Source organism: Mixophyes fleayi, chromosome 1 (assembly GCF_038048845.1).
Source record: "Mixophyes fleayi isolate aMixFle1 chromosome 1, aMixFle1.hap1, whole genome shotgun sequence".
Lineage (NCBI taxonomy): Eukaryota > Metazoa > Chordata > Amphibia > Anura > Limnodynastidae > Mixophyes > Mixophyes fleayi.
The window spans coordinates 436,802,237-436,822,664 of NC_134402.1; the positions used below are offsets into that span (position 1 = coordinate 436,802,237).

Genomic DNA, 20,428 nt, shown 5'->3' on the forward strand with positions numbered 1-20,428 from the left:
TAGGTTTATTTATTAATAGTGAATACTATTATTTTAATGTTAGGGTTGGAGGAAGGCCTAATTATTAATCGTGGGTGCTATTGATTTAACGCCGGGGCTGGCTGTAATTTTCTAAATGTACCCATTTTTTTTTTCCAAATAGGGCCCCCAACATTCCAGGATCCAAACAAGCCGCAACTAAGGAAACCTGCAGGTGGTGAAAGTGAGAAGAACAGGTAGGAGAGAGCGGGAGAGTGTGTGAAATGTTGTGATTCTAGTGGGACAATCCCAATTTTTGGTTACTGTTCAATGGTGTACCCAACAATGCAAGTTTTTTTTCTGTAAGATGGTTTCCTGGGCATGCCAAGTGATTCACAGCCATGCCCCCAATTGTACGACCACACCCACATTTTTTGGTGGGTGTGGTCGCACCAATTTTTTGGGCCCATACAAACTCTATGGGGCCGCCGCACAATTTTTTTTTTTTTTGCAGCTGTAAGTGGGGCCCCATGAAGTTGTTGTACCGGGGTCCTGAATTCCTCTTGGCAGCCCTGAGTGTTAGAAGAGAGATGAGGGGGGAGGAAGGGACTGAGAGCAAGAAGCACAGTTCTCAACATAAGAATATTTTTTATCCATCCTATGTGTTTGGTTTCCGTAACATTTGTTTGAGTCAGAGTCAGGCATCAGGTACAGAAAAGGCCTGTTGATCAGGCATTTGGACTACCTGAGACACTAGACAAAAATAGAAAGCACATCACAGCCTTATGCATACTGATTTATATACCTGTACATATATGATGTGAATTCTCATATGTAAAGATTGGTTTTGCAACTGCCACACAGGAAAGATCTCCATAGGCAGCATTAGCTCATCTGAGGAGTGTGAAGAAAACAGACATGAAATTCCAAATTATTTCATGTTAAAGCAGCAGTATACACTCTGTGGTAGAGAAGCTGCTAGCAGGGAATGCTGGGACTTGTAGTCCCAACACAGCAGGAGAGCCACAGGCTGGATTGAAGTACAGCAGACCTGACTCCGCTGTAAGTGGTATATATATTATATGTATATAATAGTATATAACATCCCCCCTCCCCGGCAGTGACGTCACCTCCGCACCAGGCCCCGCCCCCCGGCCAGTGTCCGTGCCACATTCTCCGGTGACGTCAGCGGGAGCCGCCATATTGGCCGAGCAGCGAGAAGCAGCCTCCTCCATAGCGCAGCACCGGAGACAGCACCGGGGGGAGAGCGCGGCCTGATGAGCTTAGCCCGGGCCGGCAGATAGCCCTCCCCCGCCCGCCCAGCGTGTCATCCCCCAACCCCCAGAGAATGACCTCCGTCACCCAGCGCAACTCCGGCCTAGTGCAGCGCCGCACCGAGTCCTCCCGCGGCGAACGGGAGAGGGCGGCCGAGGGCCAGGAGGAGGACCGGGAGGAGCAGGAGGATGAGGACCGGGCCGGGGACAAGGAGGCCAGGCTGACCCTGATGGAGGAGGTGCTGCTGCTGGGCCTCAAGGACAGGGAGGTGAGCACTGGACATTATATGTTATACACTGTATTATTATATGTATTATTATATGTATTACTGAGGCTCCAGGACAGGGAGGTGAGCACTGGACATTATATGTATTATTATATGTATTACTGAGGCTCCAGGACAGGGAGGTGAGCACTGGACATTATATGTTGTTATTATACACTGTATTATTATATGTATTACTGATATGACTCAGGCTCCAGGACAGGGAGGTGAGGGGAGCACTGGGCATTATATATTATACACTGTATTATTACTGAGGTTCCAGGATGGGGGGCACTAGACATATAGGTATATCATTATGTTCTACACTGTTTTATTACATGCAGTTGTGGTATTATTACAGGTACTGGGCCAGGTATGTCACTTATAAATTATATACTGTAGTGTTGTGTTAGTAGTATTACTGGGGCTTTGGGACAGTGGTGTCAAGAGGTATATTAATATAGTGTATTATGGTATACATTTTTTGTGGTCTAATTATGGGGTTCAGTGGCAGGTTAATTAGTAAGCGTGATATAATGTGTTATGGTAAAGGTTTATAGTGGTATAATTATGGGGGGCCCAGAGCAGAGAGGTAAGTAAGACTGGATATTATTATTTATAATTACTTCAGCTGAAATAATATTGGCATTAGTTGCTGGATCTCCTGGGCAGGAAGGTGAGGAACAGTCTTACATTATTATTAGGGACATTCATATTGGCTGCTCAGTACTTAATATTGATGTTGTGACCTGAGATAGCAAGGAGGTAAGTGACACAATGTGAGCACACTGTGTATTGCCTGTTTATACTGCTTCGTAGCATTAAATATCTCCCTTTTGGTAGTTGCATATCAGTGTAAATTTTTTTTTTTTAACCCAAACTGGTTAATTTGTGTATTATACCTTTTTGTACTTTATTTTTCCACATCTTTGTTCAGTTGTAGGCCAGTTTGTCATTTTCATCCTCAATTTAATAAATCACGGTGGCCACTTTATCTAAACATGTGAATAGTTAAACTACATCTTTGACACAACATTCATGGGTTAAGTTTTAAAGCAAGGTCTAATATAGATTTGCTGCCAACTGGGCACGTAAAATGAGGTACCTATGAATGGAGCGTGGTGTGGTAACAAGCTCTTCATTGTACACGCAGGCAGTTGGAGTGTCGGATATACACTTAAATATGACTAGTGAATATAAACCCTCTGTAGAGACAGACTGAAACATGAAAGGGGTGCATGCTTAGCAACCTTCGGATACGTAGTGGATCCTACTTTTCAGGAGCACGTTTGTATTGTAGGACAATATTAAATGTTAATGTCTAGTTCCACTGCATCCCTCTCTGTATTGTGAATACTAATCTATATTTGTAATGCTGAAATGCAATACCAGACTCTGTACACAAATATTTTGTTAACTAGTTGCAATACTCCCTTACATGTTATGCTCTCCAATCTCCCTAGTTCTTGTATTTCATATCATCGTCTATTCCTTATATTAGTTCAAAGGAAACAAGTATAGAAAATACTACATTTTAACAAATCCAACAAGATCTATTATGTCTACTATTAAAACCTGTTTTATTTCCCAAAGATTCTTATAACCATGCAAGTGTAGTTCACCTTGTTTCTGCCATCAGTTGTGTTCGACATGGATTGTCTTTTTATTAACAAATTGGTGTGATCAAAATTTCCAGAAATTGTTTTGCAAGAGTCTCAGACTTCACATTGAGGTATAAAAGAGGGTATACCTATACAAAGTACTGTGCCTGTCACACTACACATCTCACAATAGTTAGTATCTAGCCACATGACATCATTTCTCTATGTATGTGCATATCATCTGCCTCATCTGTTATTAATGTGGATATCCATGTATCCTGGCCTGTAGGTAACTAAGAGCTGAAGCTGAGCCCTGCCAGACTCTTGCATGCATGTTTCATTTCTTTATGTAATTGAGCTCCTCATGCCTAAACAAATATTAGAAGAGCTTACACCAACCATGCCTGTGACTCACTAATAAAAGAAGTGGATCAGAGACTTGCACTGAAGAAAATGGGAGAATACACATCCGTTTTGAGTCGTTGCTAGGATGTAGTGTACAGATGCATACATTTACAGGAACAACGTATTTACTTTTTTCCCCTCCTTGAACTTTTCTAAAGTGTTTTTAGTTATGCCTTCACTTAATTTTCCACATACAATAAAGCAACTTTCAACACAATCATGACTCTTCTGCTATATACCGTTTCTAAACGTATCACGTATTTGCATAAGTCTTGTGCAAATCTTAAATAGTTACGTATTTTTGAATGGAATTTTAGCTAGTCTATGTGACAGGATGGACCGCCTATGTCACCCTGTCTGTTGTTGCTGGGCTTACTTTGCCACCGTTCCCTTTCGTTATCCCAAATGCGCCCTCTTACCGCAGTAGGAGGGGCTTACAATGCTGCCACTGCTCTGCTCCTATGGCACTTAGAACCACGCTCCTTCTGGGTAACTGATGCTACTAGCGTGTCTCATTGCTGGTGTACCCGGACTGGTAACTCCGGACCTCTTACTATGGATCCGGGTTGCTGTGAATGGATCCCCCCCAGGCCTATCACACTGACCAGGGCTGCTGGGTAGCAGGCAGTGCGGTGGTACTGGAAACGCTTGGGTCCAAACCTCAGAGACAGCCGGAGAACGGATTGGATTTAGGGTCTAATCTGTAGATCACAGGAATACAGCAATACTGAAGATGTTTCCAAGCAGGTCTTTGAAGCAAGATGTTTATTTGCTCTCACTGGTTAAAGGTCCCAGTGATCAGGACAGTTGATATCAGAAGAACACATTGCATGCTCACACAGCTCATCTTTTATACAGTTCAGAAATAGTCTATTTTTAGAATCAGGATGTACCCTGCTTCCCAAAACATAGATTTACATGCACTTCAAGGCTAACAAAATTTACACTTATCTATGACCCTTCATCACAAAACTTTGTTAGCACTTCCTGCTATCAGACTCCCTTGCACATATGCCTAATTGGAGGTTTCCACTAGCAACCTTGCAAATCCTAAACAATGACCCTTCCATACTAAATACATCTCAATACACACAAGACCTCCATCCACAAAGGCCTATTGTATCAGATATATGCATCAGAAATAAGGCATATCCTTTAGTAAGGTGAAAACGGAAAAAACTAGTTTCTACCCTGGTCTCAGAAATAACAATTTCCTATCTCAGAATATATACAATATTAAAAATAAGTGCATTGGCAATTTACATAAACCAGCGCCCTGCGCAATTTCCCTTAAATATATTGATAACATAAGCTATTTGAGTGATCCAGTCACAGTCTTTATAAAGGACTTTACCATAGTTTGTTTTCTGGAGTTTGTATGTTTTTTTCTGTTTGTGTTCTACTAGGGGTACTTTATGGCTGTAGAAACCCCATAGACCTGGCAGCCCTGTCACTCCCTAAATGACTGGCCTCTTATTTTTATGGTATTTTCAGAAGACTTTCTAACGCCCATAGCTTCTTAGGTTACGATATTAAAAGTGGGTAGCAAATTCTACTACCGTTGGCACATACTCAGTGGCCACTTTATTAGGTACACCGTTCTAGTACTGGGTAGGGCCCCCATTGCCCCCCTGGTGCAGCCTGAGTTCTTTGTAGCATGGATTCATCAAAGAAACTCCTTACAGATTCTGATTCTTGTTGACCTAATGGCTTCACGCAGTTGCTGCAGACTGATTGGTTGCACCTTCACGCAGCCAATCTACCATTCCACCTTTGGATTGAGATCTAGTGACTGTGGAAGCCACTAGAGTACACTGTACTCATCGTGATGTTTGTATTTTTTGTGATGAATCAACTTGAGATGACGTGTGTTTTGTGGCATGGCCATAAACCGATTCACATGAGTATTTCAGCAACAATACTCATGTAGACTGTTGCATTCATATGATGCTCAATTGGTATTAAGTGACCTAATACGTGCCATGAAAAACATTGCCCACACAATTACACCGCCTTCAGCCTGCACTGTTGACACAATGCAGGATGGATTCGTGTTTAAGCTAGGTTGTGACCATACCATCTGCATGTCACAGCAGAAATTGAGATTCGTCATGCAAGGTAATATTTTTCCATACTTCGTCTGTCCAGTTTTGGTGAGCTTGTACCCACTGTAGCTTCAGTTTCCTGTTATTAGCTGAAAGTGGAACCTGGTGTGGTCTGCTGCTGTAGCCCATCCACTTCAAGGTTCAACATGCTGTACGTTCAGACATGCTCTTACAACTGTAAAGCACCTTCCTGTTAACTTCAATAAGTCTTGCTATTCTCTGACTTCTCTCATTAACAAGTCCAACAGAACTACCACTCCTCACCAGATGTTATCTGTTTGCACACCATACTCTAGAGACAGTTGTGTGTGGAAATCTCATGGTGGGTATAAAATATATACTACACACCCACTCTGGCACCAACAATCCTTCCACAGTCAGTTACTACATTATGGTGTTTGGTCTGAACAACAGTTGACCATGTCTGCATGCCTTTATGCACTGAGCTGCTGTCACTTGATTGGCTGATTAGATATTTCCATTAAAGAGCAGCTGTATCTAATAACGTGGCCACAGTGTGTAATCTTATGAATGTTGGTGTCTTGTCACACAATTTTCTGGGCATCTTGTGTATAAGTTGGATACATTACAAATCATGTACGGCTTAATTATGACATTTACATCATCTTTATAAAAAGAGATGTTTAGGTATTACACTTTTTAATTCCGTTTCTGCAGCAAAGAGAATCTTGATTTAACTCCTTTCCTGGCCTTTAAATAGTAGCTACATATGTTACAAGGTTACTATAAGGTTGGTAGAGCAGTCCAGCCATTAATCACATATTCAGGTATTGCTAACTGACAATTTAATCCTTATTTGGTCTCTGGGCAGATTTAAAGCTGATCCTGTTGGTCACCTTAGAGATCTGATCCGCTGTAATGATTGTACTGCCACAAAGATCTTCTAATGATAGATGTGCAGTGTTATCCTCTGAAAGGTAATCAGTCTCGGTGTGACCATTGCTGTATGTGTTTCAATGATAGCGCCGGAGTTCACAATTCGCTGCAGTCATAGACTCTGCACTTCCTAGAATTTATTATTTTAGTGTTTCCTGTGGCAGATTACTAAAACACCGGTCCTGGCTTGGTAAACTGTATAAGGGTGTAAACTCCTTATTCACATCCTCTTGATAACTGCTGATTAAATTGATTAGACCAGAGGTTCTTAACCTTGTTAGAGGTACTGAACCCCACAAGTTTCATACGTGCATTCACCGAACCCTTCATAGTTGGAAAAAATTTATATATTTTTTTTCAAACTCAAAACATAGATTTATTTTTTTTTATTTTTTTTTTTTATTAGTGCACAAAATGACCATGCATCAGTTGCACATAAAATCACTGTTCAAAGAACAAAACATGAATGTCACACAAAAACAACTCAATAAATATTTACTGCAAATCAATGTGACTTTTACTGTTGCCTTTTAGAGACAAGTTCAGAAATGCGCGGCTTCACCTTGACAAGTGCCACTCATATCATTTTCACAACAAAGTCTGTTCCTTTTTTTCATTTTTATGTCTACCATCCTCAAAGGATTGCTCGCAAAGCTACGCTCTAACAAACAGTATGAGTATCTCAAGGGCTTTCTTAGCAATAAGAGGGTACGGTACGATTTGGTAACACCAAAACATTGACAGCGTTGTTGTTCTGAAGAGTTGCTGTTGAACCTGGCTCTGCTGAAGTTCAATGATTTCGTCGAGGTTCTCATCATTGACATCTGCTGTTGCAACACTAAACGTGAACGGCTGTCTGACCCATGCTGGATATGGCTCTCTGGTGGGGAAGTATCCGTCAAGAGACTTTCGGAGCTCATCTAAGTGCATGGCAATTGCTTACTTCATTTGTACGGGTACAGAAATGTCTCTGATTCCAAAAGCCTCTTCGATTTTACTTACACAGTCGTCCAGCTGGGGAAAGTTTGCGAAGTTATCATTCTCTGTTTGTCGTTTCCATAAAGGTAGCTTTTTATGCAAAGGCTACAGTCACAAGTCGACTACTGAGCGCACCAAGTTCCCTGCAGCACAGATATCAAGGTGATGGCCATGCTGAGCGTGACATCACGAATCATACGAGTGGGGTGAACGGCAGGGCTATCGGGTTGTGCCATGTATGGCACTTTTTGCCATAAATTACACAACAAATTTTAGAATTTGCCATAAATATTCATCAATAGCCTTCAGTTTCTTATGGTGAAACATTGAAAATGCTGTAAAAGTATTGTGTGAATGCCAAAAGTATATTAATGCACCTGGCGAATGGAATGGACACACCTCTGCCGAACCTGTGAGAGTAACTCACCGAACCCCCTGGGGTTCGATCGATCTCTGGTTAAGAACCACTGGATTAGACACTAGTCTAATGTGTGTGTGCTATGAGAGGCAACAGAAACAAGTTCTCTATTACCTGCAGTGTACTGTAAGGACTCTACAGGCAATGCCCCATGAACATTTTAATTTAATTGATGAGCTAAGTTTAGGTGTGCTTCCTCTTTGTAAGGACTATTATAGTTCATCTCCAGAACGGACCGTACGTACAATGGTGGTCTGATCTGCTGATCAGATCTTTATAAATAAAAAAAAAATCTAGGGGGAAAGAAAAGCCCTTCATCTGGTCAGCATTAATGCCCAGAGATGACAGTGCCTTTTACCAATAATAATCACACCTGTTTCCACACAGGGATTCCTGACAATATGACCTGTTTGGCTCAGTCACCCTCTGTAGCCTTGCTGATGCGCTCTACTGTATTGTATTTAGGATGCACCACACAGGCTTTGAGTGAGAGGGTAAAGGTGGGGACACTAATGCATTTATCACTTTTCTCTCATGCAATTTTATTTAAAAATGTGTATTTTTAAAAGAGATCTGATTATTTCTCTGGTGGGTTTCTTTTCTGTGGCCAATCTTGAGCCCTTAGATTTTTAGTTTTTAACGATTAATCTGTGACCGGGTGGGCTTACAGTATAGGCATCTCATCGGAGCACAGCAGCATCGCGGTGATGTTAATCTGCACACACAACAGCCACTCCCATGCTGGCAGGGGGGGTAATTCCTCTATCTCTGTTTTTTTTTTTTCATCTTGCCATCATTTATTTAGCGCCAGCAGGTTCCGTAGTGCTTTACAATTGGAACAAACCGTAATAAAACAGTACTGTGTAATACATACAGAGATGTAAGAGGACCCTGCTTGCAAGCTTACTATCTATGGGCTATAATCTGATTTCATGTCTGATGCACTCTTGCAAAATCTTCTTTAGCTATATGAACAGAAATGTATAGGTTAGTAAAATATAAAAACAATGGTAAACGGTTACTGGAAGGGCTTACTTTGCACTCTGTTTGTGGGGGTAAAGTAGGAACGCAGGAAAATTCTTCCTGCACAGTTTATCTTGGTTTTCTTCTCACAGTAACTGACTGTTACTGACTACTACTCCTACTGGTGTCACCTTGCCACCAGACACTTGCCGACTGCAATTGCCAACTGCGGAGAATTCAGCGGCACCCAGAACAAGTTACTTCTGGGGCAGCTGATATAGTTCTTGCAATGCCTCTTTGATGTGGGGTGGCTGGTACCTCCTGACAGCTTACTATTGATCAGGGCTGCTGGGTAGCGGGCAGAGCGTTGATACAGACGCTGGCTACCATATAGAACAGCTGGGGAATGGATTAGAGTGTAAGCTCTTATCTGTTGATCCCAGGATACAACAGGTAATAGTAGCAGGCAGAATCTTTAAGCAGTGATGGTTTATTGCTCAAGAGTCCTGACAAGGACTTTTCCACACCAGTTTGAGGTACTGGTGATCATCCAGAAGTTACAGATGGAGATGATACATTATGTAGTTAAGCATAGCTCCTTTTTATACAGATTCTGACACACATTGTCAAGGGGTAGCCCAGCCGACCAGGCACCAAAACGTCTGCTATCGGGATGTCATATTCCTCTAGACGTGGCGTTAACGCAATTTAACTTTCAAAATTCACATAATTCTGTGATTTCCTAAAACTTGCTGCTTGCATTATTCATGTAATTTGTCTATCTTCTTAACAAGGCAGGATACAGGTAACTAATGCTAGCTATTGGATGACCTCTTTCCCTTTTGCTCTGTTTACATTTTATCTGGTTACACCTGGGGTTTTCATGCACAGGTGTGTATCAGAATGGTTGAAAAAGAGGGATAGGCTGCGCTTCCTCCAAATATATGAAGCAGCCAAATGCGAACCTGAGAGTGTGTGGGGGACCCCTAAACTCCCAACAATGTTAGATACGTATAAAAATAGTCAGGTTCTGGGCGCTTGTAAAGGAAAGATATATCAATTTAATATGGATAGGTCCACAATACGCTCCGGCCGGAACGAGACAGCTTAGATGTGTTAAACAATTAACATGCATCAATTGACACTGCCGAAAACAATGATAATGGTAAAAAACACTATAAACTCAGTGTGATTGAAAATATGGTTAGAGTGCACTTGCAAGCTACTAAAATATGAAATGACAATTGGTATGAACCGCAAAAAGGGAATGTAAGGAAATATAATGTCCAGAGTTGTAAAATAAAAATGTTGGTGATGATGAAAAATGCAAGCAAAAATGAAATTGGTAGCCGTTACTCACATGAAGCAGGGATGTCTGGCTGTCTATAATGCAGACAGGCACTTAGTAGCGGTCCCAGAGTCTGTGCTGATGAGGTTAGATATAACGTTGATTTCAATGATAAAAAGCACCCAGAATAATTGGCATTCTGCTGGGTGCTTTTTATCATTGAAATCAACGTTATATCTAACCTCATCAGCACAGACTCTGGGACCGCTACTAAGTGCCTGTCTGCATTATAGACAGCCAGACATCCCTGCTTCATGTGAGTAACGGCTACCAATTTCATTTTTGCTTGCATTTTTCATCATCACCAACATTTTTATTTTACAACTCTGGACATTATATTTCCTTACATTCCCTTTTTGCGGTTCATACCAATTGTCATTTCATATTTTAGTAGCTTGCAAGTGCACTCTAACCATATTTTCAATCACACTGAGTTTATAGTGTTTTTTACCATTATCATTGTTTTCGGCAGTGTCAATTGATGCATGTTAATTGTTTAACACATCTAAGCTGTCTCGTTCCGGCCGGAGCGTATTGTGGACCTATCCATATTAAATTGATATATCTTTCCTTTACAAGCGCCCAGAACCTGACTATTTTTATACGTATCTAACAGGTGTGTATCATTTTACATATGTTTGTACTAACCATATGGTGTAGATTGGTAAACATCACAAAACATATAGCCACCTCCTCTCTTGATATCTTAAAATCATGATAAAATGCTGTATTGTTCAGGAGCAGTCAGCTCCAGAAGCGAGCAGGATCTTTTAAGAAATCAGGGAAGTAGTGCGTCTCTTTAACCTCAGGTGAAAGAGACACACATCAGTACAACAGTTTTTTGTGTTTTGGTTTGTGGGGGTTATTTTTAGCTGCATTGGCTCCCGGGAGTTCTCAGGCCTGCTCTGATCTATAAACACTTTGCTTCCAAGCTCCTTATGGTGAAATTATTTTTTTTCCCATGAGCTTGGGCTGCAAAGGAAAGCGGCTGCATTTGACTGAGTCATTGCTTTTAGTGATTATGTGGGCAGTACGATGGCTTAGTGGTTAGCACTTCTGCCTTACAGCACTGGGGTTATGCGTTCAATTCCCGACCATGGCCTTATCTGTGTGGATTTTGTATGTTCTCCCCGTGTTTGCGTGGGTTTCCTCCGGGTGCTCCGGTTTCCTCCCACACTCCAAAAACATACGGGTAGGTTAATTGGCTGCTAACAAATTGACCCTAGTCTGTGTGAGTGTGTTAGGGGATTTAGATTGTAAGCTCCAATGGGGCAGGGACTGATGTGAGTGAGTTCTCTGTACAGCGCTGCGGAATTAGTGGCGCTATATAAATAGATGATAATTATTGCTATGTATTCTACCTTGTAATGACAAGAAGATCTGACCCTTACAGAGCATTTGTTTTCTCTTCCAGGGCTACACATCCTTCTGGAATGACTGTATTTCCGCTGGTCTACGTGGGTGCATGTTAATTGAGCTGGCGTTTAGAGGGCGAATTGCCCTGGAAGCTGGTGGAATGAGGCGTAAAAGTCTCTTAGCGAGAAAGGTATGAATATTGCAGTTGAAATATGAATATATGTTGAGGCTGCAATGCATTAATCAACCACAACCAACTTGTCTAAAGTAAGTAAAGTTCAACTGTTGTGCATTTCTGAATAATGTAATACAGCATGAGCATAAGCCTACATGCTTGTACAGTTATTGGCACACATACCATTCTGCTAAAATGCTTTTGGAATTATTTAGAGAGAACCTGACACCTTTTGTGTAGAAGTAGTTATTACACCATGCACTATGCATGCCCCGGGGAAATGCAATCTCCGATCCCAGTTTGTCTCGTGGAGAACATGATTTGTATGACTTTAAGCACATTTTATGTTAATAACCTGACTCTGCCTCAGGGTTGGGATACATACTATAATTATACTCGCCTCTGGATGGCTTCCTACTTATGTAGTAAATTGTGCTCACAAATCAGAGGAACTGTTTAAAGGAAGCTGCCCAGAAGTGAGCATAACATATTTTGTGGCCTGACAAGCAGTCGGGTAATCTGCATAGAGTATGTTTCCATGTTATGTTGTCTAGGGTGAAGAGAGCACAAGGGAACTGAGGTTTGGTTTTTAGGGAGGGTGGTGCAGCAGTCACGTGCATAGTGTACAGGGCACTGTGTAAAGTGCTTTTGCCCCAAGTTGATCTTTTTTTAAATAAGCTGAGGGGTGCTGAAGCACCTGCGACACTAATCTCATGTAATTATTTGAGCCTGATTGGAAGCTGGCTGACTTCCTACAGTTTGATGTCACAGAAAGCACTGAGCATGCTCCTGCCAGTACATGGGATATTCACTCACTAATACCCCTGAATATTTATACCTGCCCCGAAGATCTGACTTCATTCAGATATGTAAAAAGGTGAATTTAGAAAAATATGTATAGCTGTAACACACTGTAAATATAGCATATGTTGTCCATTCGAGATATCTGTACAGCCGACTGGTCTACAAAATTTACATAAGTGTTGGACAAGGAACGGGCATAAAAAACACTGCCCGTTGAAGTCAAAATAGCTGCTTTTCTTTGATCTTTTAAAATGTCATAATTGCCTTTCTATTTGTTATCCACTCCTACTACATACATTCTTACATTTTTCAGCCTTATGGATACTACGTGAATCGGGTGAACTGAGAAAATAAATTATTTGATAAACTGATAAAGCATTTTCACTTTGACCCTTCTTGTCCAATGTTTATGAATTTACTGACCTTATATTTGGTGTAACTAAAATTTCATATTGAATCTGACTGAGGCTTCCTGTTGATACTGTTCCTTCCATAAACAGATTTCCTTTACTAGTATCAGCATATGATGTTATAAGTGCTGTAAAAATCCCAGGAACCTAGTAGCCAATGATGTTCAAAAATGACTGCTGGTGTCTGAGGTCAATGGATGCACATCTTCCCAGGCTCCTTTTAAAAGATCCTTTTGGTTCCTGAATTCTACAGTTTGTCCACCTTGTAATATGACCATTTCTCATTTTAGTCATTTTCTTCATAAAAAAAACGAGGGGGCTAAATGTAAATTGTTTCGTTGATGAAATATGTAGAACATGCTACATAGCCGACATGTTTATATCTAGTGGGTTGTGTCCAGTATGCATGGATTGTGTCCAGTATGCATGGATTGTGTCCAGTATGCATGCTGCCCCATTCCTCTACTGACTACTGGGTGGCATCGCACAGAGGAGCATGGCCAGTGAGAATAAGAATAACGTGTTTTGGCCATGCTGCATGAATGCTTTTTGTTGTATTTAAGGTTTGCAAGATGTGGACTCAGTCTGGGCGTTGAAAGCTTAACATTCCATTTTACACTCTTAAACCAAGCTGTCGTTGACTTGTTAAAGACTAACAGTATATTTTATCTTTGTGTTTTAATATAAGAAGGTGCAAAAAAATGTTTTATTTCCTTAACGGGCCATTAAACCCCAAAATTACAATTTTAAAGTATTCCCTCCCTTCTACAGACTGCTAAAGTTCCTTCAGCACAGTGCTCAGACTGCAGAGTCATTTAATATTGCTGGCTCTACCTTGTGTTTGCTTCAGTTAATCCATGCAGCTTCATTTCTGTAAAGCAACAGTATTCCCATAGTGGTGCTAGCTGTAAAGATGGGTTCAGCACCCCCTGGTCGTTTGGGTCCATGTGCCAGGGCTTAACGTTTGTTTACATCCTATGCCAGAATAGAATCTGCTCCCTGGTTTGCTGGAGAGGTCTAATAATAAACATCGAGTAATGGCTGTTGGTGGTCTCTGATGCTTCTGAGAATGCTTCCTGTGTGATCTGTGTATGACGTGACGTCCTAACTCTGAAAGTATACAGCTTTCCGTTTGTTCTTCTGGGGCTGCTTTATGTGGGACTTTAGGAAATATAGTGGTTTGCATTAAGTCTTTGGTGTGCGTTACATTAGGGATGAAGTCGTGTAGCTGTGACTTCTGCTCTGATAGAGCTGGTGTCCGAATAAAAATAAATAAATAAATATCGCTATGTTTAATATATTTGGGCTACTGTTTACAGTCCTATAGAGCCACTTGGTTTCCAGTCTTGGCGTTTCTGTATGTTACCTCTTCATATTTGTTCCTATGAACCAAAATTCTTTTGTCTAGCTGTAGTGGTAGTTCTTGGCATACTAAACCAAATTCTGGGAGAGTTTGTGCTTTTGTGTGTTGTTCATGTGTTTTAGCATCCAAATTCTGAGTGCCCCTTTTGTCCTCCCAGTGTATTTCAGATCACAATAGTATATGATTATGTATACTACATTGGTGGTCTTGCAAGTATGATGGGTTACTCCTATCCTGTTGTGTGTTTTGACTTTTATTTGTCTTGTTTTTTTGTACTTTTTATGATATTGGTTTTGTAGGACTTTCCATCATCGGGGCTGTGGTATGCTTTATTCCCTCAATGTGGTCCCTTTACAGACATAATGCTATTTATGTAGCGTGTACCAGATATATCCTTCCTCCCATTTCTGTGTCTTAAGGATGTGGGTTGATTTGCTGATAGTAGGTAGTCTGTCACGCATAGTTAGAAAAATTTGTCCACATATTCCAAAATATTCTGTAAAGCACTATAGAATTTGCTGGCGCTATATAAATGATGATGAGATATAGTTGATCACTGATACTGTGTGGTTTATGCAATGATTTGTGTTTGGTAGAGCATGATGAGTCTTCACAATAGAATATAGACTTTCTTAAGCTTGCTGTGGGGTGTATTTTTGAGTTTAATAGAAGATACTATACTTATAATACATTCTGTCTAAGCTGTTTTATCCATGACTACAATTCCTCCTCCTTTGTCTCCCAATTTTATAACTATTTAATCTTTTTGTAGCTTTAGTGCCTGCTTTTCTACTCTGCTGGTGTTTGGTGGTTTTTTGTTGTTTTTTTTGTTTGTTTTTTCCCCCCCTCTCGATCGTCTGTCTCTTGTAACCAATTGCTTGAAAAGGTTGATGGTATTACCCTTGTGATTGTTGGTTTTCAATTCAATGTGTGTGTATTGGTCTTTTCTATCTGGTGTGGTTATGTTCTGTTCTTCTCTTTACTGCTATCTTTTGTATAGTATATTTTCAGTGTGAGTTTGCAAGTTTTTATGAATGTATAAAAGATGGGGAAAAAGCTTGGTGTGAATGCTAGTCCTTTGTGGAATATCCTCATTTGGTTAGTACTTATTCTTCCACTATTTAGGTTAAACATTCCTATTCTGATTCTTTTTTTTTTTTTTTTTTTTTTTAATATATTTTGGGTTTAATACTTCTTGTTCCATCTACTCCCTCCTCTATTATAATAGAATAAACCATTGTTTCTCTTATTATAACAAGCGCTACAGCCAGCAGTGTGTGTGAGACCACTGACGACCCGTCCTGACAGGTGTGGACAATAATAATGATGAATGTTGGAAGTTGTCCCCTGTGCAGCAGTAACATTGCTTCATGATATCACTTAGATAAGTTTGGTTTACGGTGTGTTGTACAGAATGAACTTCAAGGGAAGCTAGCATGAATTTTTATTCACGTATTCAAAATATATGGCCCTGTTATTTTATCAGGGTTACAAAATCAAATTTTTTACTTATTTTAGTGATTTGCTAACACTATGTATACAGGTCCAACATTTTCCTGTAAGAGCCAGCTAGGTCTACTATGGGTATCTTTAGGCATAATTACAGCTATGTATACTTTTGATGGTGGCATATTTTTTTTTTTTTATTTCCCTCTGCCATCTTCACCCATTGGAGGCAGCCAACACTCAGTTATCCCAGTTTCCTAGTGAAATGAATAAGAATGAAGAATATTGGTTCAGCCCACATATAGACAGTCTCTGCTGCGTGTAGGTCAGTGATGGGTAACCTGATGCCCTTCAGGAGCCGTACATTGCGGCTCTCGAACCTTCAAAAGGGCAGCACATTATCCTTAATCTTGGTGATGAGTTAAGACAATACCGTAAATCAAATAGACGCCTATTTATAATAACATATCGTCAGCCGGCATTATAGAAAAGTGTTATTAGCTGCAGGTGAAAGCTGGAACGGGGCTGCCTGTTGCCCATCACTGGTGTAAGTGATGGGTCACTAGCAACAAAAGGTACATAACATACAATGTCTATTAAGGAATGTTTTGGAAAAGCTTTAATTGCATGCTATGGCAAATAGATATCAAGATTATATACAATGTCAACTATCTTGCATACTTTTATGGTATTGGAACATTTACAAGTTTATTGGCAAACATTAAGTTGCCCTTTTATACAGGATCTTTTGTTTAGATTTAGAGGCTGCTTATTTATTCACTTTTTTTTTTACTTTTTTTAATAAAGGTTATTTGCAAATCTGATGCTCCAACAGGCGATGTCATGCTCGATGAAGCCTTAAAACACATTAAGGAAACCCCAGCTCCAGAGACTGTGCAAAGCTGGATTGAACTCCTCAGCGGTACGTAAACACTTGTTTTCCTGTTGGACACGTATTTAATAGTGGAGGCACAGGTACATTATAACCTCTTTACCTGTAACAGTGAGAACTTTAGCTGCTCAATGACTTATGGCAGAGCATCTGTACCTCCTATTTCCATCTAGAAAAGCATATACTGTGTACTGTATAGATCTGTTTGGATAAATATATCTATCTGTTATGCTATGAAGCACTGTATCCATTGCTTATACCCGGGTGAACCAAGCTTCATCTTGTTCATTCAGTCGGTGCTAGTTATATTATTGAGACGTGAGGCTTAGTTAGTTTTGGTTACTTACAATAAATATGAACATATTTGAGTTGCACAACAGCATTAAAAATATTTATTACAAATTTCAGGGGAAACCTGGAACCCGCTGAAGCTTCACTTCCAGTTACGAAATGTGCGCGAACGCTTAGCTAAAAATCTTGTCGAAAAAGGCGTCCTGACAACCGAAAAACAAAACTTCCTCCTGTTTGACATGACCACGCACCCACTCACCAACAACAACATCAAGCAGCGTCTCATCAAGAAGGTGCAGGAAGCGGTTCTTGACAAATGGGTGAAGGATCCTCATCGCATGGACAAGCGTTCGTTGGCCCTCATCTATCTAGCCCATTCTTCTGATGTCATCGAGAACGCGTTCGCCCCGCTTCTTGACGACCAGTATGACTTGGCCATGAAGAGAGTTCGACAGCTTCTTGACCTAGACCCGGAAGTAGAGGCCACGAAGGCAAATGCTAACGAAGTTCTATGGGCTGTTGTGGCCACCTTTACAAAGTAAACACAGTGGACGGGAGTGTTCATTCTACCTAAAACCAGTTGTTTCTGCTTGACATTCTCAGTAATTTTACCTTTACTTATTTTGACTCGCCTCAGAAAGACGTTGGTTTGTGTCTATGCAGGGACCAGGTTGGTACGAGACACGTTCCCGTTGAGAGAGCGACGTGATCCTATTGCCATATTGGCATTCCACTACTCCTTAAACTTGTGCGTCTCGGAAACATGGTTTCAAGGAGGTTTATTTCAGTTAGTTTGTAGAAAGAAAACTGGACTGGATTTACTTTGCCTCTAGTTCCTGCATGGTGGTTTACAATGTTGCAGAGTTGTCACAGAAAGGCCTTTCAAGTCACCAAAGTTTATTTAGCTCTGTCCCATTTCTTCACTTTGTACACATGTTACTTTATACTAAACATTTTAACAGCTTTTTTTTTTTTTTTTTCTTCTTAAGCTGCTTCGCTGACCGTCATTGCTTTTCTGTAAATGTAGTGTAATCATAATTTTAAGCATTTGTGTAGAGGTCCCATGGTTTTTTTTGTAAGCCATTTTGGGATGGGGGAACATTCCATTAAATAGTGTAAATAGTAGCTGTTGTATAGTAAAAATAAAATAAAAGCCCTTCTAAGTATTTTGTTCGTACACCCCATGTAAAGCCCAGTCTATAGCACATTTCAGGCTCTGAGTTTCAGAGCTACAAGTGAAAACATAGTGAACTGTGAACTACACTTGCTGTGTTACATGTATCATTATTAAATGTTTGCGTGTACAGTAGCACCATTGTCCTGTTCATTTTGTTTATTATTTTTTTTGTGACCATTGCCATTTTTGGGTACTTTTTCTTAGAGCTGTCCTCTGTATAGGTTTAAACACAATCAAACCGCTAATCCTAAAAACTGTTGCATGCGCGTTCTTCGCAACTGCAGCTTAGTACACTAATGTTTGAGCTCAGTGTTGCCTGTCACATTTCCTTCATAGTTTTATCTCTGTTCCTAATACACATTAATGTTAAATCATCCCCTCCCCCTGCTGCCATTGGGACCTGTACAGGAGTCACAGGGGCGGGCAGCACAGCAAGAAGGGATTGGCACGGGGGATTTTTTGGTGATTAAACATTAAATGAGAGCAAAAAAAAAAATGAGGTGGTAACGATTGTTGCAATTATCAGATTTCCTCTGTATACTAGCTTTTTATTATATGGTTAATAAACTATGATCTTTAAAGTGCCTGAAACAACAGATCTTTGTGTCTTTTGTTATGTTATGAATGTACTATGTTTCCATTTAAAGTGAACCAGTTGCCTATGTGTTATGGAGGCAGCCCCGGTATTCATGAAAATGCAGTCTATCAATTCACTAGGAACCAATAATTTCACACGTAATGTAGATTTTATATAAGTAGGTTACACAGTTATCAACTTCTTGTACACAGGTTGACTTTTCTTTCACTTTTTGGTAACAGATGAAGACATATTTCAGGGCTAAGAGGATGTGGCCTGGACAGCTTCCTGTATGACTGCATAGCTCGTGTGCTCCTAATCCACCATCCATCTATGCCATGGTCATGGGCACAGAAATATAGACCCAGGGAACAGCGCCTATGGAGGATAAACTTAAATCTTCAGATGGTTTGATAAAGTATTTTGGTGCTGGAGATGGTCTTACCTTGACCTAGCTCTGTAGAAATGGCACGCGCACAGGCCCAAACCTTTGCCAGATTCAGAGGTGAAACTGAATCTTGTGCTCTCCAGGGATCCTCCATCTATTCAGTTAGGTCTCTATATCTGAAGAGTATAATAAGACTACAGTCTGCCTTTAGCACCATCCAAGCCTCATTCCAAGCTGAGATTGGGGAGGTTAAAAAAACAAATGTCCCAAAGCAAACGACTCATTGTTTCTGTGGTGTCCCAGTCTGCAAGTAGGTAGAATATATACATACTATTTTATTTCTATTTTGCCATCTGGATGACTTGGATAAGAGACTTTGTACGAATAAAACCTAAATCCCAGACTTTGCTCAGTCAATTTTACAGGTTATCAGAGAAACCAAACTTTTCAGCTCTTTGCTACCGTTTGAGAACTTCAACTGGAATACCTACGTCTAAGGATCTGTCATCTGACAAGCCCAGGGATTCTACTTGCTGTCTCCACTATCACTACATCAATGATGACATCCTCTTAAAACTGGAAGCCTGAAACCGGGTTGATTGAAAATAAAGTAATTCTGCTTGGCAGAAATGATGTGGTTTTCACCACATTACTACCGAGAGACATGCTTCAGTGTTTGTGGCTTCCCCTTTTCCTTGATCTCAACTGTAAGTCTGTTACCTTACACTGCCTACATGACCCGGTATGGTTTATCCATCAGATTTACTACAATGGGCTTCCCTGAATGGTTCCCAGCAGACTTACACCTTCCACAATGCTCCATTTCCCAACAGAACTTTGGAGAAAGCGGCATCCTGTGAAGTATAAGAATTGTTGCCCCCTTTTGCAGTCAGTATAGGTTGCTTATGTGACACTGGAAGCTGACCAACATCACTGATAACCACATGGGAAATCCATGTGGCGGTTACCTGACTGGTTTGATGGCTTAATTAGGAGTAATATCACTTTATCAATTTTCAGGTTCTATTTTGTCTAATGTTGGAAAGCCCACTAATATTGGGTTCTTTTCTTTTTACACTGTTTAGAGCGTATGAATAATAAAGGCACCCTGATTTCCTGTATACTCTACTTTTGTAGAAGGATAGTATTTTAAAAAGTTCTGAATGAACTTTTATGTATGTTCATACATTACCTTTTGTTTACTTCAAAAACTACTGTAATAAAAAGTTGTTTGTATATATGGAGTCTCAACTTTATTACACCCTTTGTATATCTACACCTTTTGACTGAAGACCTTTTTATACTGTGGTTTCCCATAACTTGGTAGCATTCACCT

The 20,428-nt window shown here is 40.4% G+C and overlaps 1 protein-coding gene across 2 annotated transcripts; it reads left to right on the top strand.

Annotated features, from left to right (window-relative positions):
• Positions 1–1,115: 1,115 nt before the first annotated feature.
• GOLPH3 (golgi phosphoprotein 3) lies at positions 1,116–18,723 on the top strand. 2 transcript variants are annotated; one of them, XM_075184679.1, is made up of 4 exons: positions 1,122–1,501; positions 11,628–11,759; positions 16,575–16,689; positions 17,068–18,723. In XM_075184679.1, the coding sequence occupies exons 1-4, from the start codon at positions 1,307–1,309 to the stop codon at positions 17,490–17,492; spliced, it is 867 nt and encodes a 288-aa protein (XP_075040780.1). In that variant the 5' UTR covers positions 1,122–1,306; the 3' UTR covers positions 17,493–18,723. The 2 variants fall into 2 exon arrangements, with proteins under 2 accessions (XP_075040788.1, XP_075040780.1); XM_075184687.1 differs by lacking the exon at positions 11,628–11,759 and having other exon boundaries at positions 1,116–1,501.
• The last annotated feature ends 1,705 nt before the right edge of the window (positions 18,724–20,428 follow it).